This window comes from Pseudophryne corroboree, chromosome 10 (assembly GCF_028390025.1).
Source record: "Pseudophryne corroboree isolate aPseCor3 chromosome 10, aPseCor3.hap2, whole genome shotgun sequence".
NCBI classification, from domain to species: Eukaryota; Metazoa; Chordata; class Amphibia; order Anura; family Myobatrachidae; genus Pseudophryne; species Pseudophryne corroboree.
In genome coordinates this window covers 269,535,696-269,561,234 of record NC_086453.1, presented here as the reverse complement: position 1 = coordinate 269,561,234, position 25,539 = coordinate 269,535,696, and the positions used below count along the sequence as shown (strand labels likewise).

At 41.8% G+C, this 25,539-nt stretch overlaps 1 protein-coding gene and 1 long non-coding RNA gene across 3 annotated transcripts in view; one reads left to right on the top strand and one right to left on the bottom strand.

The window, feature by feature from the left end:
* LOC134965511 (uncharacterized) overlaps positions 1 to 6,908 on the bottom strand; it is a 62,583-nt gene extending 55,675 nt beyond the window's left edge. The window contains exon 1 of the long non-coding RNA XR_010188407.1: positions 6,847 to 6,908. This is a non-coding gene — a long non-coding RNA (uncharacterized LOC134965511). The remainder of the gene's footprint in view (positions 1 to 6,846) is intronic.
* Positions 1 to 13,544, top strand: part of POU2AF3 (POU class 2 homeobox associating factor 3) — a 71,670-nt gene extending 58,126 nt beyond the window's left edge. Inside the window, exons 2-5 of one of the 2 annotated variants that reach the window (XM_063941905.1) lie at positions 3,140 to 3,234; positions 7,141 to 7,189; positions 8,183 to 8,415; positions 11,766 to 13,544. In XM_063941905.1, the coding sequence (XP_063797975.1) occupies positions 3,175 to 3,234; positions 7,141 to 7,189; positions 8,183 to 8,415; positions 11,766 to 12,101 (678 nt within the window). In that variant the 5' untranslated portion in view covers positions 3,140 to 3,174 and the 3' untranslated portion in view covers positions 12,102 to 13,544. Of the gene's footprint in view, positions 1 to 3,139; positions 3,235 to 6,356; positions 6,474 to 7,140; positions 7,190 to 8,182; positions 8,416 to 11,765 lie in introns of those variants that run through there. The other variant, XM_063941906.1, reaches the window with a different exon arrangement.
* The last annotated feature ends 11,995 nt before the right edge of the window (positions 13,545 to 25,539 follow it).

The window sequence follows — 25,539 nt, the reverse complement described above, 5'->3', positions numbered from 1 at the left end:
CTCACCCACTCCTCTCCCATCTACATCTCTGACCTTATCTCTTTTACACTCCCACCCATCCTCTTCGCTCTGCTAATGCACGCCGACTCTACTGCCTACTGATTACTTCCTCCCACTCCTACCGCCAAGATTTTTCATGTGCTGCTCCATTTTTCTGGAATTCCCTACCTCTCCCCCTCAGACTCTCCACCTCTCTACAAAACTTCAAACGGGCTCTCAAGACCCACTTCTTCACCAAATCCAGCCAAATCTCATCCTAACCCTCTGTTCCACGCTCTCTATGTACCCCGTCTTTGTCACCCCTGTCTGTCTAACTCTCCCCTTTAGAATGTAAGCTCTCACTAGCAGGGCTCTCTTCCCTCATGTGCTTATCCTTTTTCTTACTTTAATAATCTTCAACTGCACCAAATCCAGCAGTCTTCTGCCACCTGATACTTATTCCAGGGTCATCTGCTGATGTGGCTATGTTTATTTACCCTGTACTTGTCCTATATTGTCGTCAACTGTAAGTTACTGTTTTCCTGTTTTGATTATTTGTTTATGTACTCTGTAATTGGGTGCTGCGGAACCCATGTGGCACCATAGAAATAAAGGATAATAATAATAATAATAATATATCTTGCAGATACATCTGCAATGCAACAATGACATCACTTCTGGCTCCTATGGCCAGGAATCTCAGGCTGCAAACTGGTCAGTGTGTATATACAAGATTGTGTGTGCATAAACCTTACTAATTATTAGATCAGTCAGGTGATCAGCCGGACGGCCAATCCTTATATCCAGCCTAAGTAAAAATAAATAAACATATTCACTTACCTGGATCAATTATTCCAAGGTTTGATTTTATAGTTTCAAGGAAATTAGATGGTCATGGAAAATAGGGACATGTGGGCAGTGGCGGCATTGGGGTCAGAGACATCTGGTGCATCTAAAAGTACCCCCTCATGCACCTGTTGCACACATCTGAAAAAGAGTTTGGCCTCTGATAAAGAGGCGTGACTTCATGGGAGTACCCCACTGCTGTCACAGAGGGGGCATGGCCTAGTGGAAAGCCCCACTGGTTACATCAAACTGGGGGTGTGGCTAAACATCCCTGCAGATGTTGGGCTGCTACCAGAGACTTGTCCTTACAATGGCGGCTCTTTGTCAGTGACAGGAGCTGCAGGATAATGTCACACTCCAGCATTTTAGTGTCACCCCCTCCAAGACAACTGGCCACTGACTGGTTGGTGAAGTAGTCTGCTGATTGTTGCTCCTCTATGTCAGTCTTGCTTTGGGAGTATGGCACTTTTCTGTGATGTCACAGCAAACCACCACACTTGCATTCCCATATGGAGGGAATGCTGCTTCCACCTCATGGCTGCTAATTTAATAAGCAGGGGGCTGCTAAGTTAACAAGCAGGGTGAAAGTGCAGCATGATGGAAGCTCAAGAACTGTCCATGCAAGCACTTCAATTTCTGCAAGTGTACCTACAGTTCTGTAGAGTAAGATAGAGGTGTTTGCAGAGAGAGAGAGAGAGAGAGAGAGAGAGTGTGTGTGTGTGTGTGTGTGTGTGTGTGTGTGTGTGTGTGTGTGTGTGTGTGTGTGTGTGTGAGAGAGAGAGAGAGAGAGAGAGAGAGAGAGATAGAGAGAGCTGATGGGAGAATGGGGGAACAGCAATAGAGTGCCATACTGTAAAAGTATAGAGTGGATGCATTGGTGTGCAGAAACTTGCAGAGCAACTCAAAAAATGAGATGTCATGTTGCAAATAAATGACTGAAATAAAATAGAACAGGTATGATGGTATATTTTCCAGTCCAAAACTGCCATGGATCGGGGCACATTTTGCTTAAAATGCACCACCTAGAAGTTCATGCTTAGCACACTAATGTAAAATAAAAAACAAAGTACTTTAACCCATATCGGCCCAGGTGGGTAGTTTTCTACCCAGCACTTCAATATTTTATCATTATATCGAACAAAAAATAAAAACTTCCCCCACATTTTTCTTAATTGGGTCAATATTAGCCATCTCACAAAAAATCTTGAAAAATGGGTAGAAAACTACCCACCTGGGCCAAAATGGGTTTAGCACACAAGAGTGGCACATGTAATAAATACTGTACATTTGCTATTGCTTCACTGCCAAAGTATGCCATAAATGATGTGAAAACAAGAGGTCGTTATTGGATAACTTTCATTCCATGAAAATAGTGGTACCTAAATGAAAGAGGGTTGGGTTTTCTGTGATACATACATCTATGTACACTCCAGAGGAGGTAAGTGACCACACAAACTGTGTGCTAGGCAAAGTTCTAACACCACTGCTTCCACTCATAGGTGGTCATTCCGAGTTGTTTGCTCGTTGCCAATATTCGCTATCCTGCGATTTGTTGCTAAATGCGTATGCGCATGGTACGCAGAGCGCATGCGCTAAGTTATTTTACACAAAACTTAGTAGATTTGCTGGTATTCGTGCGGCGCTTTTCAGTCGCACTGCCGATCGGTGAATGAATGACAGGAAAGGGGCGTTTCTGGGTGGTAACTGAGCATTTTCCGGGAGTGTGCTAAAAAACGCAGGCATGTCAGGGAAAAACGCGGGAGTGTCTGGAGAAACGGGGGAGTGGCTGGTCGAACGCAGGGTGTGTTTGTGACGTCAAACCAGGAACTAAACGGACCGAGCTGATCGCAATCTAGTAGTAGGTCTGGAGCTACTCAGAAACTGCAAAGAATTATTTAGTAGCAGTTCTGCTACTCTTTCGTTCGCTATTCTGCTAAGCTAAGATACATTTCCAGAGGGCGGCGGCCTAGCGTTTGCAATGCTGCTAAAAGCAGCTAGCGAGCGAACAACTCGGAATGAGGGCCATAGTTAGTGCAGATTGTAAATGTGTCTGTACGATTCTCTTTAGCCAGTAAAGTGAATACAAAGTTCACCATATGTAAAAGAGTGTTACAAATATAAGTATATTAGCTAATATTTGCCAAGCTTTGCATCTTGTTCCATTTATACATGAAGTGTGTGTAAAGTATCAAATAAAGTGAACGGGCAGTAAAACTGCATGAAATATGACTCAAGAAAAGGCCTCAATCACCCCATTAGATATTTGCTTTTCGCATGATGCATATTGTTAATTTTGTTTTTATCTGTTTTTCAGCCAAACCAAAGGTATACCAGGGAGTTAAGGTTAGGATGACTGTTAAAGAGTTGTTGGAACAGAGGAGGGCGCTTCAAGCAGAAAAGAAGGGCTCAGTAAGTTTTCCATCTCTCACATCTGCAGTAGCCATTATACTAGTACTAAGTGTTAATACTCATTTCTGCATTTTAATAGGCACACACCACTGTTTGCTTTTCTCACCTGTGACTAGCTGTGCCAGATATATGTAATAATTAATAGGCCAAGTTACTGTACTGTTTAAAGAGCACAACGTCTTTTGTGTGGCTTGTGTGAGGTTTAAGTCCTCCACCCTCATATTAAGCTAATCTATCTGCATACATTGTGAGACTGTCTGCTTTCATTATTATGACAGATCCTATCATGGTCTGTAGTGTGAGTTCAAATATGGTCTGATGATTAATATCAGCTAAAGACAACTCACCCCAGTGGGCCAGTGACAATTTACTTAGAAGTAGTTTGAAGAAGGAGATCATTTAGCAATGATACCACTATATGAACATTTAAAAGTCAAAAGGGGAGATGAATTACACATTCAAAAGAGAAGAGAAGAATGTACTTGATAAATGTTATCTACAGTAGGAGCTTATTGTTTGTTATGGGCATCTCACTTTTCCACTCCACTTACACTTTCTAGTAGCAGCAAGAACGTAAGTAACGGCTACTCACCGTAGCCATGCAGAGTGAGTCCAAAATGTCTATCCATAAATTGGAGAGTTAAAATTGATCACTCGAGAGAAGGATCTCTAGCCACATTGGGCTCAATGAAATTCATATATATGGAATGTCTAAACCAGCTCTGACAGTGTTTAGATACAGAGACAGGTGTATATGTCTAAATACAATTTTTCAAATGGGATTTTATAATAGAAATATGAAATGAAACAAACTCTTCTGATCAATCTTTGGATAGTTCTACAGTTCTGAGTAAAATTCTACTACTACTACTACTACTACTACTACTACTACTACTACTACTACTACTACTACTACTAATAATAATAATAATAATAATAATAATAATAATACCACTGTTTACATATATATATTGTACATTTGCTGGTATCAAACTCACTGGATGGCTATTGTCATATTAAAACAGAACACTAAACATATTTCGTGACTACACGGAATTCCGACCTTACAATATAGAACTTGAATGCAGTATGCATGTAACCTGATTTGCAGCCAATAAGAAAAAACTGTTCTGAATACACATCTTCTTCCCATATGTATTGTGTGGAACAGAGAAGGGAGTTGGGGGACATGACAGAAACTTCCAAATATATCACGGGTTTTCACAAGGTCTAGGAGGGAGACATTCTTCAAAAGAAAAGAAGTAGAAGAACATAAGGACATGCACTGAAACTGGGAAGAAATAAGTTAAGGGGAAATTTGAGGAAGAATTACTTCACAAAAAGGGTAGTGGACAAGTGGAATAGCCTCCCATCAGAGGTGGTAGAGACTAATACAGTGGATCAATTTAAACATGCTTAGGGTAGACATAAGGATATCCTTACAAAGACATAAGAATCATATAGGTTTTGAGGTAACAATATAGTAAAAATAGGGGCAAACTAGATGGACCAAGTGGTTCTTATCTACCATCAAAATCTCAGTTTCTGTGTAAATGATTTATATAATTTCACAGTTCTCCAGCTGAATTTAGGCAAGCTGTACAGTACAATACCGGATTCCCTCTATCATTTTTGTCCACCTGTGAAATTTTTCTTATTATAGCCCATCCACAGCACAGAAAAGAATGATTGCCCACTCTCATCTGATCTATTCACAGACCCCTCTGCTCTGCATGTCTTAGGCTTTCCAGAAATCAGAAGCCAGAGGAAATGTAATAATGTTCCTTTGTATTCTACAGCACTCCTCTGTAAACCTTAAGCTATACCATTATAGTTAGTCCACAACTCATACATTAAGAAAATATATAACATTTTCAATCAATACATATTATCACTTGATCATTATCAGATATGTTCAAAAATCCCTACTATGCAGAGTTTAGAAGTAAGTTGTTTCATTGTTTTTATTTAGCTTTAAATGAGTCAATTCCAAATAATGTAGCTATCCACACCACAGTAACATCCAAGAAGCAAATAAAACAAAATGGAATCAATATTTGACGAATTCATATAAATACACTATGGATATTTCAAATAGAGCACATAAATAAAATAACATATTTAGTAGCCTGATGAAATCACTCAGATATTTGCTGAAATTAACTCACTTTAACAATTAAAGCTAATTGGTGATGTTATGAATTATTGACCCCCTGTAATATCTTTGTAGAATAGTCTTGAGAAATTAGCAGTATTGATAATTTTAAATAGGTGACAGTAGGTAATTCTCAAAATGCAAAAGATCTACTCTTGCCTGATATCTAAAATCCATATTTCAGTTCTATGATGTCAGAGCTCGCAAAGTTATACCTACAGTATAGGAAGAGATCGTGAGTACTAAATTACACCTACAGTATAGGAAGAGATCGTGAGTACTAAAACACACCTACAGTATAGGAAGAGATCGTGAGTACTAAATTATACCTACAGTATAGGAAGAGATCGTGAGTACTAAAACACATCTAAAGTATAGGAAGAGATCGTGAGTACTAAATTACACCTACAGTATAGGAAGAGATCGTGAGTACTAAAACACACCTACAGTATAGGAAGAGATCGTGAGTACTAAAACACACCTATGGTCAGAGAGCAACACAAGGATCTGACTATCGTTCAAGGTTAGCACCTTTCATTTATATTAACCTTGTGAGATATCATTGAAGTATGCTGCTGTTTACTGAAGCTAGTAAAAATATAAAGTCGTTAAAAAAGAGTGTGTGGATCTATATATATATATATATATATATATATATATATATATATACACACACACACACACACACACACACACACACGCACGCTCGCTCGCTCGCTCGCTCTCTCTCTCTCTCTCTCTCTCTCTCTCTCACTCACTCTCCCTGAAATAAATTGGAAGGTATCTATAGCCTGGTATATTTGCGTTGGGTGCTGCCAGGTAAATCATTAGCTCTTCCTGGTTCATGACATTGGGAAACTACGTATGTCTGTGCTGGGAACAATACCTGAGGCTGCAGCCTCTCCTAGCTAGTGAGTAGTGGAGCAGCACGCCTCCCCCAGTTTACTGTGATCACAGCAGCACCTCAGTCCCTTTAAACCCTTAACCCATTCCACCCTGGAGCAGCGGAGGAAACCCCAGAAATTGGACCTGGTATTGTACAGGAACCAGTTAAACCAATCATGGGGATCCTCCATAAGATTCAGTAATACATGACATTTTCTTTTTCACTCTGTTATATACTGCATACCGATTTGTTCTTCATAGATCAATTTGTTGTGGATTAAATATAAGCGTTGGTTGGTTGGTAAGGGTGAGTGCTGGCAAAACCGTGCATAATTTATCCAGTGCATAATTATATACTTAACATGATTAGTAATATTTAAAATACAAATTAATCTGCTTTCAGAACATGTAGGTGAAATAAATAATATATGCATACTTTCGTATCAGTCACTGTTTCCAGGCTTCTCTCTCTCTCTCTCTCTCTCTCTCTCTCTCTCTCTCTCTCTCTCTCTCTCTCTCTCTCTCTCTCACTGTTCTTATGCCCGCAGTATACAGTATCTTCCTTGACTTACCTTGATATACTTGCTCAGTTAAGAGTAGTAAGACCAGTCCCCTGCAGACACAATGTAATTACTAGCAAAAACGATACAATGCAAACAAGAGAAATTAAGTATTAATACACATCAAAATAAACGATATAATAAAACATATAATTGAAAAAATAAATGAAAATAAAATAAATGTATTACTTACCCATTCATTTACAGTATATGTAGGAGCCTCCTATTCGTTCTACAAAGCATACTGTACAAGTAGAGGTTTACAACCAATAACATATATCTTTGTATTATCTCTCTCTTTTCCAGGAACCACAACAGGACAACATGAAGGTTGCTGATCCAATACCTTCTTCAGGTTGGTGTTTAAAAAAAATAAAATAAAAAAAAACCCCAAACAAACAAAAAATCACACAAACAAAAAGTCCACAAATCATTAGAAAAGTCACAGAGAATTCTTTATACATGGAAGCCTTTCAAAGCTTGCAGCTCAATTTACGATCCACTTAATAATTATTCCAACCAATCAGATTCGATAAAAGCAAAAGGAATGCAGATGAGGAAAACAGGATCACCATTTAAGGTTTTTTCTTTTTTTTTTTCTTGAATATCCCAATGTGACATTTTTGACCTGCTACAGAGGTGTTGAAGGGATTTTAAGTCATATATTCCAGTTTTAGAAAGCAGACAGGTTTCTTTGTTGGAAAATAAAAGAGATTTCATCGTGTTGTCTTTTCTTCCTAGCTAATGGTACTGCCTTTTTATTCTAAAAGGCTAAACCTCATTTGCTGATCTTTTAGATTGTGTTTTTTTTAGATTAACCTACAAGATAATAATGAGGATTTGCTATCAATTTTAAATTACATGACAATTCTAAGAAATCATTTTGCCTTCAGTAAAAAAAAATAAACCAACAGTCCACGACCTTACTCCTGACGTAACACACGTTATTTTTTATGTCAATATAATATTAACTACAGCTATCTTACCTAGCGTCTGCTTTATCCTAACTTTAGCTGTGTACAGTTCTATTAATAGCATTGTATAGTTTCCAAGCCCTTTATTTAACACTATAACATCGGAGGTAATTCGTTTATTTCAATCATCAATTTATCATTTAGCCGTAAGAGATTGTGCAATAGCAAAGACTTCGCAGTATGCAGTGAATTCATGATACCGATGAAGAACTAAATGGTTTTTAATCACAATATGTTCCTCCATAGATATGTCCAAAATATTAAATCCATTGTGGAAAGCAAACACGATTATGCAAAATAGTAACTTTTTGTTTGATTTGCAAATATTGCATTGTATACATAAAAACTAACCGTGGCCTTGAATTAATCCTTAGACATTTATATTGCGTGTGAACATACACCATCTGTACCCAGCCACCAGCAGACCAGGGAGTTCCCAGTCTATGTAGCCCAGGAAGATAATTTGAGTTTCTTGGATCAGCTGCTAGTGGATGCCTACCTTGAACCTGACCATGTTACAGACTCCAGTATTAACGTCTTCCAGAATCAGTATATGTGCTTCATGGAAGGATCCATCCAGCCATCTCCCATCTTCCACCAGAACATGGTAACTTTTATCACTTTCCTGTTACTGTATGTACTAACAATGGAGCATCTATCAGGAGGTCAGTAGAGGCCTGGTAGTCTCACTCAGGGAGTCACCCGGTCTGATACTTCTATAGTACAGTTTGTCAGTGGAGTGCATTGAGGATCTGCAATATCTGTTCTAAGAAGGAATCTGTAGCTGAAAGCTCCCGTGAAACATGTAGGATAGCAGGTTTGAGAAGGTTTTCATGAGCAAATAGCAAAAGGTTTACATAAGCTCTGTGTTCCGTGGAAAGAACCAAATATAAAATATGTTAATTTATTAAGTCAGTTTCATAGACGCTGAAATAGTGAAAATGTTGCCTGTGACCTAAATGCCACAAAAAGCCCTCTCATGCCCAATGTCTGTATTTCTGTCTCTCTCACTCCCTCTTTCCTTCCACTCTGCTCCACTTACACACACCCATCCGCCCACCATGTCTTGCCCCATTCTCTCACTCTCTATCTGTCCTTATTAGCCTCTCTTTATCAGTCATTATTTGTATAAATATTTATCTTTCCATCTTTATGTTACTCTCTCCATCTCTCAATGGCTCTGTCTATCATTGTCTATGTCTCAGTCTTTCTAATATCTCCATTTGTCTAATTGTTCTCTTTCTCAGTCTTTGTCTATATTTCTCACATTGTCTATATGAGTCTCTCTCTCTCTCTCTCTCTCTCTCTCTCTCTCTCTCTCTCTCTCTCTCTCTCTCTCTCTCTCTCTCTCTCTCTGGCTTGCTTTCTGTCATTGTCTTTCTCAGTCTTTCTAATATCTCTCTTTTTCAAATGTTTCTCTTTCTCAGTCTTTCTCTACATTTCTATCAATCTCTCTCTCTCTCTCTCTCTCTCTCTCTCTCTCTCTCTCTCTCTCTCTCTCTCTCTCTCTCTCACTGATTATCTCTCTATTTTATTCCCTTTGGTAAAATAAAGTACTATCAATAATTACTATTTTTTCCTTTGTCTACATGGTGAAAAGTCTTTACCTAATTGTTTATTTTATTATGAATTCTACACAGTAGCTAATGCTTAATTGGAACACATTCACATCCAAAGAGTCCACCAAAGAATCCACAAATGCATGCAAATTGCAATATTGACTAAACTGAAATTGTACGAAGGTCTACCGTAACACTACTCACAAGTATACCAGGCTTATGTCAGGCTTAATGCAGATACATTTACATACAATTTATTTTTAACATTTGCTTTGATAATGAAATACACATACAATATTACATAGAATATTAGATTAAAATAAAAGAGACTTCCTGAAATACACGGATTATCACATGTAAAACAGAAAAAATCTTGTCCACCAAATCAGAAGCTAGTGATTGTGTCATCACCATCATCACCATAATCATTAGATTTTGCACCATCCCTCAGACACGTGTAATTAATACGTGTATGATAAGCATACAGTACATGTGTCTCTTTATAAGGTTGCATCTCATTTTGTAATCATGCAATCATGCTCTTACTATACCCTGCCTATGTTTATCTACCCTTTTTGGACCATAATTGGCAAATATGGGGAAATCTTAATTTGCGCATATGATTCTTGGGCATACGCATCATCAATTTGGGTATTTTGTTTCACTTAAACTGGTGTGTGTCTGACTCAGCATCAGCTTAATATTAATAGAGAAGACTATGGCCCATATTTATCAAGCCTTGGAGAGTGATAAATTGCACGGTGATAAAGTACTAGCCAACCAGCTCCTAACTGTCATTTTTCAAACACAGCCTGTGCATGGAAGTTAGGAGCTGATTGGCTGGTACTTTATCACCGTGCTATTTATCACTCTCCAAAGCTTGATAAATGATATATGTTCTGCTCTGGAAAGGTCTACAATCATATCGCCTTAAAGCATGACTGTAAGTAAATGATCAGTGCTGGAAATGACAGTTTTAGACAAATGTATAATTCATAAGGTTCTTCAGGCCTTCTGTTGCAGCATCTGTATTATATATGCAACGTATGGCCAGCTACAAAACAATGTAAAATAAGCCCTCATGAGATATACGGGGATATGTATCAAAACTTGGAGAGAGATGAAGTGAAGATAGAAAAAGTACCAGCCAGTCAGCAGTTGAATATTATTTTACAGGCTGTGCTTGAAAAATGACATTTAGCAGCTGATTGGCTCGTACTTTTTCTCTCTCTGTGTTTTTATTTATCTCCCCCACAATCAGATGGGTGCAGATATAAAATCACTTTCACACACTTGCACCTTATCTGCAATCTACCCTTCACTAGCCTGGTATAAGGAGCCCGCTCACAAGTTTCCTTATTGGTTCTTAGTTGTGTCAGATTGGTTACAAGTTTTGGCTGGCCACAGGATTCTATAAGTTTAGACAAACTCAAATACTAAAATGTCCTGCAGTTGCTACATGTGTTGCTACATATGTCAAACAATGTAGATGACTAGTTACCTCTATGTATCAAGCAGTGTAAAGATTGGAGAAGTTGCCCATAGCAACCATCCAGCTTCGCCAATCATTTTATAGAATGTACATGATAAAGACTGCCTCGAAGATGATTGATTGCTATGGGGAACAGCCTCACTGATAGTCTTTTCCAATCTTTACATATTAATTGAAACATCTCCCCTATAGATCTATATGATGGTATTCAATAATCGGCAATATGCATTGTGACCTTGGGGCTATGACCGGAAAGTGAATACCTCTTTTTGTGTGACATCGACAATTAGCTACTATAAATAATGTAGGCAAACCGAATATAACTACATAAAGTGTGCTGCCTGTTCTAAACCTGTGCATAACTGTCACGTTGCCTCTGACAAGCAACGTCCTTCATATATTCTGGCATTTTATTCTTTTATTTTTTTGGAAAAAATGCTACTAAAAGAGTTCTATGAGGGATATTTATCAAAGCTTGGAGAGAGATACATTGGAGACAGGTTAAGTATCAAACAGTCAGCTCCTAAATGCCATTTTTCAAACACAGCCTGTAACATGGCAGATTGTTTCATTAATGTAAAAAGCAGTGAAAAAAGTGGACCAGTGGAGAAATTGCCCATAGCAACCAATCATTTTATAGATTTTATAGACTGTACTCAATATATGCTATCTTAAAGGTGATTGGTTGCCACTTGTCCATTGGTCATCTTCTCCAATGAACCTCTTCTCCATTCTGTTCACTTCTTGATACATCAAACCCTCTTAATTTATCTCTCTCCAAGCTTTGATAACCCCCCCCCCCTTTCAAGACTCTTATGTGCAATTATACATGTTTTTTAATTAACATTTAGAAATCCCTATAGGCCTCTTGATATTATATCTTATGTTTGTGTTATTTTGTTGCAGACACCAGAATCGACATCAGATTCATCTGACTTGTCAAACTCTTTTGAATACTCTCCAACTTACCAAAGCCCAGAGTTTGTTCCTCAGAGTTATAGCTCCCCTTCAAACCAGGACACCAGGAGCTGTGTATATGCTGGCATGGATTATCATGCTCACCAACACCAGAACAATTCCACATTCTGCTACTGTGCCTATTGTTGCTCAGTGGACTATCAAGAGTCAGTGAAGGTCCAGAATTCTTGTGCTTACACTAACACAGACTGTATGGGATATCTTGCCTCATTGGAGGAGGTCTTTCCAAGGGACCTGGCTAACTATGACATGTGCTACAGATAGCAAACTGCCTTTAAACCTTGCTCCTAAAAATGTGACCTCAATGAAGCATTAATTAAACAATGCATTAAATACATTAAAATTATGTCCTCACTACATGTCAACTACTGCAATACCATTCACACAACATTTAGGGTTCCAAAAAGTCCAGTATGTTAATCACAATCCTACCACATGCAGGGATATAGCTTTAGATAAAATAGCAAAAACATGGATCCTATATATACATTGGCAGTTAATTTCCCAAACGATGGGATGCCAGCTGGCGAAATACCGACAATGAAATACTGATAGCAGGGAAAATGCTAGCGGTCAAAATCCCACCCGCCGCCAGGTATTCCCACTCAGGTGGCAGTACATGCCACATCCGAGGAGGAATGTAATAGTGTGGCGCGTGGTGAGAGCAGTGAGCCCGCAAGGGGACACACTGCACTCAAGGTTGGGATTCTGAGTTGTGTAGACCAGTCATCCAGAGACCTCAGTTAAGAGTTTGTTTTTGCAGCATACAGTAGCAATTTCTTATATGTTAGTACCATTGGAACTTCGCCACAAGGCTTTAGAGATCCAACTTGGACAGACCATAAAGATGATAAAATAAGATCTAATTTTTAGATACCTGGTCGGCCCTACCTGTAGCCTTGCACATGGTCATGATGTGGTTAACATAGTAGACTAATCTCTATACATTTCCCTTCCATAACTCATGCATGTATCATAAAAACTGCACTTATTTTGAATTTTGTTTTGTAATAATCCCAATGTATATGATTGATTAATCCTTAACACACTGCCACAAATAACAGGTACATGGCAAAATATATATATTTTTATGCTCACCTGGTAGTGATGCTGGTTCTATTGCTGCCTAGCAAGAGCAAGAATTCCTTTAAGCAACCATGTATGGGTATCATAATCCCAAAACCTAATGCACTACAGTATACTCACATTTCTTGGCAGAAGTAATATACCGTACCTTTTATCAGTCCATTTTTTGTACTTAAAATGTATCTACTTACATCTATGATGAAGACTCCAAATAGGTTAAACCCACTGAAACTGTCAAAATGAAAGTTTCTTAAACAAAATTCTTTGAATTCCTAGATTGTCACTACCTGAAAGAAACTTTTTTGTTTACAGTTTTGTAGTCATTTGAAAGTAGGAATTTATCTAATTTCTGACCAATAATACATAACCTTCGAAATGTTGAGAAAATAAATGAAAGCAAATTATTTTGTAAAGAATGTTATAAAAAAATAAACAAAAAGGAAAAACACTAATAACATAAACTGAAAAACGATGTTTTATGTACTTTTTAGTTAATTTTGTTGCTAATCAAGACAAACACATGTTATTTTATAGTTGCAACATTTGTCTGTCTTCTTTTTTATACATGTCTTTATACGTGATTTTCTCAATTGCAATGCTCAATGTTTATAATGAATGATGAACAAAACTGCCCTTTTTAATAAATAAATAACTAAATAAATATATATTATATATGAAATTTTTAACAAAGAGTAAATTTGAGTGATTTCATTTTGCAAATGGTGCTATACTTTACTGTGCATCGGTAAATACTATTGCCGGTGTATGCATCCTATAGCTTTTCAAATCATGCTGAACTATAAGTACCAGCCTGTTCCTTAACAGCTGGAGGGCCGTAGGATGCCTAAAACTGCTTTTATGCAACACCATGTCTTTTTTTACCAGGAAATCATACAGAATGGAAAATAAATATTCTTGGGGCTTATGCAGTGTAGAACACGAATCAGCTCAGTGGATACCTCTTGCATGTGTGAGCTCTGCTCCTGCTCTGGAGCCCATAGTGTATGCAACTGTAGGTGAAGCAGTGTCACACGCAATTTGCTTGCATTTCTACTTATGGCTGAAGTGCCATGAGTGAGAGCCCATAGCACGTTCACATGTAGGTATTGTCAGTGACGTGCGGTGAGGTCACTGGTTGGGGAGGCACTGGCAGCTAACAAGCCCTCCCCCCCCCCCCCCCTCCCGAAAAAAAAAAAAGTGTGGTCCCCCAACACATCAGTAAAACCAGCACTAGGCAGAACCAGCCAGGGGGAGTAATGCCATAGCAGGGGAGACACTCAGTGTGGTGTCCCCCTGCCATAATATTAATCTGCCCCCCCAGCCAGTCAGCCCAGGGTTGGAATTCCTCGGAAAGTGGGAACCCCAAAAAATAAAAATGGGGTCCCCCCTCCCGAGCAATAACCAGCACTGGGCTGATAGCCCAGTGCTATGCCCCGCACCCCTGGTGGCGGTGGGTGCGGGGTTCATTGTGTGTTAATATTGTTCTTTACCGGTGGCCTACAGGTCCCAGCAAGCCTGCCCCAGCATGCTGGCACTTGGAGAACCACAAGTGCCAGCATGCCCGGACATAAAGGGCCTGCTGGCACCTGTAGTCCACCTGCAAAGAATAGTAATATTGTTCTTTACAGGTAGCCTACAGGTCCCAGCAAGCCTGCCCCAGCATGCTGGCACTTGGAGAACCACAAGTGCCAGCATGCCCGGACTTAAAGGGCCCGCTGGCACCTGTAGTCCACCTGTAAAGAAAATATTAAAATAAAGCACCACACAAAAATAAGCTTTATTAAACTGGGTCTTCACCTGGGGGCGGCGGCCTTTGAGCTCTTTTGCGTGGCCTTCGCCTTCCCAGGGCTTCCGGCGTCTTCACCTGGGGGGCGCCACCCCCCCCCCCCAGGGCTTCCAGCGTCTTCACCTGGTGGGCGGCGGCTGCTAAGCTCTTTTGCATAGCCGCCGCCCAGCCAGGACTTCCGGCGTCTTCTTTCTTCAGGAGCTCTTCACTGCTCCTCCTCCGCCGTCAGACTGACTCTCCTCCCCCTCGCGCTGACTTATATAAGTCAGCCGGAGGGGGCGGGGCGATGAGGCGGCGAGCCGTGATTGGCTCGCGGCGGCCATCTTGAATTTAAAAAATGACGCTGAGGCGCCATTTTTTAAACTGGAACCGCTCCGCTGCCAAACTCTGCAGATAAAGGTACATTTCCGCCGCCGCACCGCCGCCGCAACCCGCCACCCGCACCGCCGCCGCCCGCACCACCGCCGCATCCCGCCGCCCGCACCATCGCCACATCCAGCCGCCCGCACCTCCTCCGCCAGCGTCGCCGACACAGTGATTGACAGCGGATCCAGTGACGGATCCGCTGGCCAATCACTGTGGCCTCACTGACAGGAACGTGCTTTCATAGGTTGAAAGCACGTCCCTGTAGGAAAGCGGCACCTCTAATGGTGCCGCTTTCCCATATATTTTCAATGGGCTTTTACAGCCCATGGCTAGTCCCCGCCCGTGCCCGCCCCCCGCTCCCCATACTGTCCCCAGTGACAACGGGAGGCACCACAATCGGTGCCTCCCAAACACATACAGAGGGGAGCAATGTAAAGAATAATATTAAGAAGATACATATGACACAGAATATGTGTCATATGCATCTTCTTTGTATTAACTTAATCATTAATGACAGGGGAGGCACTGCCTCCCCTGCCTCCCCTGACTGCACGTCCCTGGGTATTGTTCGCCGACGGCAAGTCAACAGACTTAATATGGACATACACCATACAGTTATCTGGCAGATAATCTCCCAGATCTGACTGATTGGAATGAAAATCTGGTAATGGATTAGAGCAAATGACAATAAACCATTTACTCCCAAACATTGGAAAATTAACAAAAACTATCGTTCAGACACATGGGTTAAATTATCGATGTAACCAGTTTGTATGAACAATAGTTATTGTCTATTTTCCAGTGTTTGGGAGAAAATGGTCGATTGTCATTTGCTCTCATCCATTATCAGATTTTTATTCCAACCAGTCAGATCTGGGAGATTATTTTACAGATAATTGCATAGTGCATGCCCAGCTTTACAGGCTGTGCGAGTTTTCAGGTCTTGCATGACTAAAATTGCCTATAAACAGACAGATTTAATCCAATGTTTTATCTTAAACACTGTGGATTTGTTCTTTGAATATTTTGGTATCAATTTTGGACAGGTATGGCCATTTAATAGCCTTTATCATGAGGCCTACTGTGACAAATAACATGGCCCTATGTGGGCACTGCTATTATGTAGTGTTAGGACAGCTGTATCAGAGAAGCCGTGAAGTGGCCAGCAGCTAAACATGTGTTTGCAAACATGTGTGATTAATTCTCTGAATTTTATTACCAGATGGGTTCAGGGATGGTTACAGGTAATTTTCAGTGTGCGGAAGGGAATTTAGGGGTGGGGATTTGCACCCCCACCCCCTCTTTGTCTGTTGTTTGTCTGTGACCCCTCCCCCTTCCAGCACCTGATATACAATTATCTCCAGGTATGATTGAGCAGCTTCCAAATTGTTTGTCTGCTTGTGTGCAAGTGGCATTGAATGGGAGCAGCATTTGGAAGGCATGCTGTTCCTTGTAGTGCCAATGGGAGACCCTGGGGGTGGCTCCCGGGTAAGTTAGCTCTCTGTCTGGAAGTGTTTTAGTAATAGCCTTTATCATGAGGCCTACTGTGACAAATTACATGGCCCCTTGTGGGCCATGTTATGTAGTGTTAGGACTGCTGTATCAGAGAAGCCGTGAAGTGGCCAGCAGCGAAACGTGTTTGCAAACATTTGTGACTAATTCTCTGAATTTTATTACCAGATAGGTTCAGGGATGGTTACAGGTAATTTTCAGTGTGTGGAAGAGAATTTAGGGGTGGAGATTTGCACCCCACCTCTTTGTCTGTTGTTTGTCTGTGACCCCTCCCCCGTCCAGCACCTGATATACAAATATCTCCAGGTATGATTGAGCAGCTTCCAAATTGTTTGTCTGCTTGTGTACAAGAGGCATTAAATGGGAGCAGCATTTGGAAGTGCATTTGGAAGTGCCAATGGGAGATCCTGGGGGTGGCTCCCGGGTAAGTTAGCTCTCTGTCTGGAAGTGTTTTAGTAATAGCCTTTATCATGAGGCCTACTGCGACAAATTACATGGCCCTATCTGGGCACTGCTATTATGTAGTGTTAGGACTGCTGTATCAGAGAAGCCGTGAAGTGGTCAGCAGCTAAACATGTGTTTGCAAACATTTGTGACTAATTCTCTGAATTTTATTACCAGATAGGTTCAGGGATTGTTACAGGTAATTTTCAGTGTGCGGAAGGAAATTTAGGGGTGGGGATTTGCACCCCCCCTCTTTGTCTGTTGTTTGTCTGTGACCCCTCCCCCTTCCAGCACCTGATATACAATTATCTCCAGGTATGATTGAGCAGCTTCCAAATTGTTTGTCTGCTTGTGTGCAAGAGGCATTGAATGGGAGCAGCATTTGGAAGGCATGTTGTTCCTTGTAGTGCCAATGGGAGATCCTCGGGGTGGCTCCCGGGTAAGTTAGCTCCCTGTCTGGAAGTGTTTTAGTAATAGCCTTTATCGTGAGGCCTACTGTGACAAATTACATGGCCCTATGTGGGCACTGCTATTATGTAGTGTTAGGACTGCTGTATCAGAGAAGCCGTGAAGTGGCCAGCAGCTTAACATGTGTTTGCAAACATTTGTGACTAATTCTTAGAATTTTATTACCAGATAGGTTCAGGGATGGTTACAGGTAATTTTCAGTGTGTGGAAGAGAATTTAGGGGTGGGGATTTGCACCCCCCCTCTTTGTCTGTTGTTTGTCTGTGACCCCTCCCCCGTCCAGCACCTGATATACAAATATCTCCAGGTATGATTGAGCAGCTTCCAAATAGTTTGTCTGCTTGTGTGCAAGAGGCATTAAATGGGAGCAGCATTTGGAAGTGCATTTGGAAGTGCCAATGGGAGATCCTGGGGGTGGCTCCCGGGTAAGTTAGCTCTCTGTCTGGAAGTGTTTTAGTAATAGCCTGTATCATGAGGCCTACTGTGACAAATTACATGGCCCTATCTGGGCACTGCTATTATGTAGTGTTAGGACTGCTGTATCAGAGAAGCCGTGAAGTGGTCAGCAGCTAAACATGTGTTTGCAAACATTTGGGACTAATTCTCTGAATTTTATTACCAGATAGGTTCAGGGATGGTTACAGGTAATTTTCAGTGTGCGGAAGGAAATTTAGGGGTGGAGATTTGCACCCCCCCTCTTTGTCTGTTGTTTGTCTGTGACCCCTCCCCCTTCCAGCACCTGATATACAATTATCTCTAGGTATGATTGAGCAGCTTCCAAATTGTTTGTCTGCTTGTGTGCAAGAGGCATTGAATGGGAGCAGCATTTGGAAGGCATGTTGTTCCTTGTAGTGCCAATGGGAGATCCTCGGGGTGGCTCCCGGGTAAGTTAGCTCCCTGTCTGGAAGTGTTTTAGTAATAGCCTTTATCGTGAGGCCTACTGTGACAAATTACATGGCCCTATGTGGGCACTGCTATTATGTAGTGTTAGGACTGCTGTATCAGAGAAGCCGTGAAGTGGCCAGCAGCTAAACATGTGTTTGCAAACATTTGTGACTTATTCTCTGAATTTTATTACCAGATAGGTTCAGGGATGGTTACAGGTAATTTTCAGTGTGTGGAAGGGAATTAAGGGGTGGGGATTTGCACCCCCCCTCTTTGTCTGTTGTTTGTCTGTGACCCCTCCCCCTTCCAGCACCTGATATACAATTATCTCCAGGTATGATTGAACAGCTTCCAAATTGTTTGTCTGCTTGTGTGTAAGAGGAATTGAATGGGATGGTTACAGGTAATTTTCAGTGTGCGGAAGGGAATTTAGGGGTGGGGATTTGTCTGTTGTATGGCCATTTAATCGTAAGGCTGAACAGCCAATTCCATTAGTACCCAATTAGTGCTGACCTATGGGCCTAATTCAGATCTGATAGCAGATCTGATAGCAGCAAAATTTTTCTCTTATGGGCAAAATCATGTGCACTGCAGGTGGGTCAGATGTAACATGTGCAGAGAGAGTTAGATTTGGGTGAGATATTTTGTTTCAATGCAGGTTAAATACTGTCTGCTTTATTTTTACACTGCAATTTAGATTTCAGTTTGAACACCCCCAAATCTAACTCTCTCTGCACATGTTATATCTGCCCCACCTGCACTGGACATGGTTTTGACCATTAGAGAAAAATATTGCTTCTGCGATCAGGTCTAAATTAGGCTCAATATACGCAGTGATTTGGGGTTAATGTGTCAAAAATGACCGAACTGGACAACCAAAATGTTTTGTTTTATGAGATTTTAACAAAGGCATTGATTAAACTGCAGCTCCAGGCTCCTTGTACGATGTTAACTACCCACGCCTTGTTATTAGCATATGTTATTTATTTAGTGGACCGTTGTGGGTTTCCATTGTATTAGGAAGGAAACCAAAACCCACTCGGTTCACCCCGCAGGAGAGATGCTGGCTGCTCATCTTCCGGAATAAATAAAATTACTAATTGTGAGGGAAGGAAAGAAAAAATGAATTTGGCCAGCGTAAGATGCTACTTAATCACTCTTTGTGGGAAAATGCCTGTAAAATAGCATGCAGCACAGTGAAACAAGTCAAACCAGTCCAGTCATCACTATATTATAACTACTAGCTTCAGGCTAATGAAGTTGTTAATCAGTTATTGAAAAGGCCAAACCTCAATATCCTGAATCATTTCTCAAGTCAATCAATCTTTTCTCATTCTTATGTATAATGCAGTGAAGATGTGTAACTATTGTGTAACTATTGTGTAATCTATGGTATTACAAGATTTTAGCAATATCTCATCATTCCTACATTAACATCGGGTAAAACTAGGCATTAATATTTGATTCCATATTTAAGGACAGCAGGGTCAGGTGCCCTTTCAATGACCAGTTACAGGGACTTATTAATATCCTCCCTATTAATGTGATTAGTGTGATAATGACCCGCACTTTGGTGACCAATCCCGGGATCGGTGGGATCTCGGGATTTAGGGCCAAAAATGTCCGGGATTCAACCCCGGGATCGGAAGCTCCAATCCTCGGGATTGAGGGATCAGCGTTGAGCGTCCACAGGACACTCAGACGCTGCCCGGCTTCCTTCTTCCGGCTCCCCAGCGCAGCGTGAGAGGTCACGTAGCGCCGTCAGCCACTGCTGGGAGCCGCCAGCAGCGAACAGAGTGTGTTCCCCACCCGCCTGCCCCCGGTATATGGTGAGTTATGTGATCGGGGCAGGAGGAGCAGGGTGGGGCGAGGGGGCGGCCACATAGCTAAAAGCCAATCCCGGGAATCCCGGGATTGGCCATTTTTCAATCCCGATACACGGGATTGAAAAAATGGCTCGGGATTGGCTTCCCTAACTCGCACCAATCACAACATATTTCCCTTCTATCCTCATGGAGATTTTACAGAAAATCTTTATAAAATCCCCTAAAAAAGATATGAGTAATATAAATTATATAATTTATCTACAGAAAATTGCTATATTCCCAAATGTTTTTTCGTTTATTTTTTTATTTTTTTATTCTTAGGTTAGATTTAAGTTTTATTGTTCGGTTATGTAGAATTTTTTTCTTTTTTTTTAGCATTGTCCAAGGCCCTATATTCACAATGGGTATGGGACTCAGGGTCGACAGTGTTTAGGTCAACACCCATTAGGTCAGCACCTATTGGTCAACAGTGGCTAGTTTGACACTAGAAATAGGTTGACATGGCCATTAGGTTGACATGGCCATTAGGTCGACATGGAAAAAGGTTGACATGAGTTTTTGATGTTTTTTGTGTCGTTTTCTTTGTAAAGTGGCCAGGAACCCCAATTGGTGCACCGTGTCCCCTCGCATGGCTTGCTTTGTTCGCCTTGCTTTGGGCAAAGTGCCTTCCTCCGCTACCACTGCACTCGGTACAGGTTACCGTTCCCAATCGTAGTCCACGTGGATAGTACAGCATGCAAAAGTTCAAAAAAAGAAACAAAAATGTGAAAAACTCATGTCAACCTTTTTGTATGTCGACCTTGTTCATGTCGACCTAATGGTTGTGTCGACCTATTTATAGTGTGGACCTGTTCACTGTCGACCTAATGAGTGTCGACCCAAGTGGTGTCGACCCAGAGTCCAGATACCATTCACAATTATGTATAAGTCACTAAACAACTATTTTGTGATTATGGGGCATATCCATCACAGCTTGCAGGGGCAGATGTACAGTGGGGAGAAATAAATTACCATCCAATCAGCTCTTGTCATTTTCAAACACGGCCCTCATTCCGAGTTGTTCGCTCGCTAGCTGCTTTTAGCAGCATTGCACACGCTAAGCCGCCGCCTACTGGGAGTGTATCTTAGCTTAGCAGAATTGCGAACGAAAGATTAGCAGAATTGCAAATAGAAATTTCTTAGCAGTTTCTGAGTAGCTCCAGACTTACTCAGCCATTGCAATCAGTTCAGTCAGTTTCGTTCCTGGTTTGACGTCACAAACATACCCAGCGTTCGCCCAGACACTCCCCCTTTTCTTCAGACACTCCCGCGTTTTTCCCAGAAACGTCAGCGTTTTTTCGCACATGCCCAGAAAACGGCCAGTTTCCGCCCAGAAACACCCACTTCCTGTCAATCACAGTACGATCACCAGAACGATGTAAAATCCTCGTTATGCCGTGAGTAAAATACCTAACTTTTGTGTAAAATAACTAAGCGCATGCGCTCTGCGAACCTTGCGCATGAGCAGTAAGTGACTAATCGCAATATAGCGAAAATCGGCAACGAGCAAACAACTCGGAATGACCCCCACAGCCTGTAATATGACAGTTAGGAGGTGATTGGCTGGTAAACATAGAGACATACAATTTGACAACAGATACGAACCACTTGGCCCGTGTAGTCTGCCCATGATGCTTTATCTCTCTCCACTTTATCACTTTCCAAGATTTAGGGGGATATCCTGTTAGCCCCGGTAAAACATCGGGTGCGAAAAACGTTTGTTTTACGTGATTTTTCCAGATGTTTCACCGTTTTTTTTTTTTTTTACAGGCTATCCAGATTGATCGCCTGTAAAAAATGCCCTTTCTCCAGAAAAAACACATATTCAGTGAAACCTGTGTGTTTTCGGTAGAAACAGACCCGTTTTCACACAAGAACAGGGCTGTTTCTGGGGATTTGGTTTCACCTGCCTGAGGCAGGCGAAACCAAATCCCTGATGACCGGTAAAACCTGCAGCGTCCCCGTTCTCCTGCTGACGACGCAGATGCTGTGTGGCTGGCTGAAGGAAGCCGCCGGGTGACTGCTACTGTTGCTGGGGATCTGCGTGCAGCTGCGGTGTCCCTATGACGCGGTGCTGTGTGGCCACTGGCTGGGGAAGACGGCGGGTGGCCGCTGCTGGGGGTCTGCGTGCAGCGCCATGTCTGTGTGTCTCACGGGCAGTCAGCGGTGGCGCGCTGCAACGGGAGCTGTCAGGAGCCGGCACCCGGTGCAGCATCAGGTAACCCCGATAAGCCACCGCTCGTGCTGGCTTATCAGGGGTAATAGGATAGCCCCCGGCGGGACAATTAGCCCCGGGAAATTACCGGGGCTAATTGGATATCCCCCTTAATGGTCAATTTACTAAGCATTGGAGAGAGGTAAAGTGTAGAGAGATAAATTACCAACCAACTCCTTACTGTCATTTTTCAAAGCCAGCCTATAACATGGCATTTCAGAGCTGATTGGCTGGTACTTTAGCTCTGTCCACTTTATCTCTCTCCAAGGCTTAGTAAATAGACCCCTTAGTACATCTTCATTGGGAGATAAAGTGGACAGAAATAAAGTACCAACTAATCAGCTACTAACTGCCATGGTACATGCTGTGTTTGAATGGTAACAGGAGTTGATTGGTTGGTACTTTATCACTTTTCACTTTATCACTCTCCAAGATTTGATACATATGTTCAGGGGCGTATCTATCCTTTGGCCAGGATGGCACTTGCCAGGGGCGCCGGCAGAGGAGGGTCGCCGCCTGGCGGTGTCACCCGCGGCCAGAGGGTAGAATGAAATAAAACGTGCAGTCAGGGGCACATTGGGCCACCGGGACAGCGGGAGAGATTGCCGCTGGCCTGGCCCACCCTTCCATGTGCTCGGCACGCGTATGTCACCTGCCGGCCGGCCCGGCCGCCGGGCTTCCGGTATTTGCGTTCCGCTGCAGAACGCAAAATGGAAGTTAAGCCTGTCACCCTGCCTTCCTGCGGCTTCGCAGGCAGATACATTGGCCATCCAACAGCCTCCTTGCACTCACTGATGAGTCAGCGGCAGTTCCTGGAGCAGCGGACTCTAGCTCAGCCAGGAAGAGGGAGCAGCAAACAGCAGCCACCACCTGCAGCAGCGTTCCGCCCACATTACTTCTTTCAGACTTCGGAGGCCAGACCGCTCCTCTCTTCAGCAGCCTGTGGTTTGTGTAAGCACGGTATACTTGCTATATGTGCATGTACAGTATGCTCTGTGTGCGTGTGTGTGTGTGTCTCTGTGTTTGTGTGTGCGGATATGTACTGTATGTTGTGTGTGTGTTTGTAAGTAAGTATGCCCTGTGGGTATGTATGATATGTGTGTGTACATGTATGCTGTGTGTGTGTGTAAGTTTGCTATGTGTTGGTCTGCCATGTGTATGTATGCTGTGTGTGTACTACTGTGTGTGTGTGTGTGTGTGTGTGTGTGTGTGTGTGTGTGTACTACTGTGTGTGTGTGTGTGTGTGTGTGTGTGTGTGTATATATATATATATATATATATATATATATAAAAGCAGAGACCTAGGTGCTTTAGTACAGATAATAGTGCAGTGATAAGATGTTATAGATAACACTCCTTAACCCTTTTAAGAGTAGCAGCTCTAATACAGAGTTAGTGTATGGTATACACATAGACAAAAATAGGTAGTAGAGAAAATAAGTGCTTGTGAGTGTAATAACAAATATAAAGGAAAAACTCAGGTGGATATAGTTCTGGCCAAGGGCACTTATCTGGTTAATAAGAACTTCCAACAGGTGTTCATCATTTAGGATTTACATGTAAAAGAAATACAACAGAACATAGTGTGTACCGTTCTCAAAATTAAGTGATGTCATTTGCAATAAAGGGCAATAAATTAGGGAACGTGCTTATTCCCAATAAGACATATTTCGTAGCCCAGACTTAACAAAGTAAAACATAATATAAATTTAATATACAAAAACATAAATAGCTAGACAACACACGTACAAGATTTAAAATTATTAAAAGCTTATCTGTCCAACATAAAAGGGGAGATCAGCAGCAAACTGTTCCAAGGACATAAAATAGCTAGAGAACATGCGTACAGGATTAAAAAAGTTCAATCGCTTATCTGTCCATCAAAGGAGTTCAGCAGCAAACAGTCCCAACGCGTTTTGTCCGTCAGAGTCTGGACTTCTTCAAGAGGATCAGTCTAGTGAGCCCAAGAGGCTCTATTTATACCATCCAAATGGTGGTTGCACATGTCTGTTCATTCTGACATCACTTCCTATGTTCTCATGGATGTCAGTTCGTTAAGAGACAAAGAAGAATTTAAAAAAAAAACCTTTGGTGGTTCCTAATCATTAGGGGAATAGTGAAATGTGCTTGAAATTACAAATCTACATACTAAATCACGATTATAGATGAATATAGTGTGAAGACGGCGGTGGAACGCATTTTGGAACGCACCGCCGTCTAGAAAGCCGGTAGAACGCACCGCCATCTCTGGTGCGTCACTTCCGCCGCTGATAGTGAACACAGTCTTACTGTCCTGAAAAAAAGGGTACTAACTAGGGGTGTGACCACTGCCATCACCCAGAGAGTAGGCAGAGGGGGCAACATGAATATTCCCATGACGGTATCCTTTTCCAACTTGCAGGGAGCCTTGAGAGGCACCGCACTACAAGACACAAGTCACATCTCCAAGGACCAATTTTTCTGCTCTAGTGCTCACTCTGCATTGTTTAGTGACATCATGATGTGCCAGGGTTAGGGGGTGTCAGCACACGGGGCCTCTGCTCCCTCAACAATGTAAAAAACAGTTTAAGCTTTTAAACAGGACACTACAGGGGTTATTCAGGTTTGTTAGCAAACCAAAAAAAGCACACTAATGGGTAAAACCATGTTGCACTGCAGGTGGGGCAGATAACATGTGCGGAGAGATTTAGATTTGGATGGGTTATAATGTCTCTGTGCAGGGTAAATACTAGAGATGAGCGCCTGAAATTTTTCGGGTTTTGTGTTTTGGTTTTGGGTTCGGTTCCGCGGCCGTGTTTTGGGTTCGACCGCGTTTTGGCAAAACCTCACCGAATTTTTTTTGTCGGATTCGGGTGTGTTTTGGATTCGGGTGTTTTTTTCAAAAAACACTAAAAAACAGCTTAAATCATAGAATTTGGGGGTCATTTTGATCCCAAAGTATTATTAACCTCAAAAACCATAATTTACACTCATTTTCAGTCTATTCTGAATACCTCACAATATTATTTTTAGTCCTAAAATTTGCACCGAGGTCGCTGTGTGAGTAAGATAAGCGACCCTAGTGGCCGACACAAAC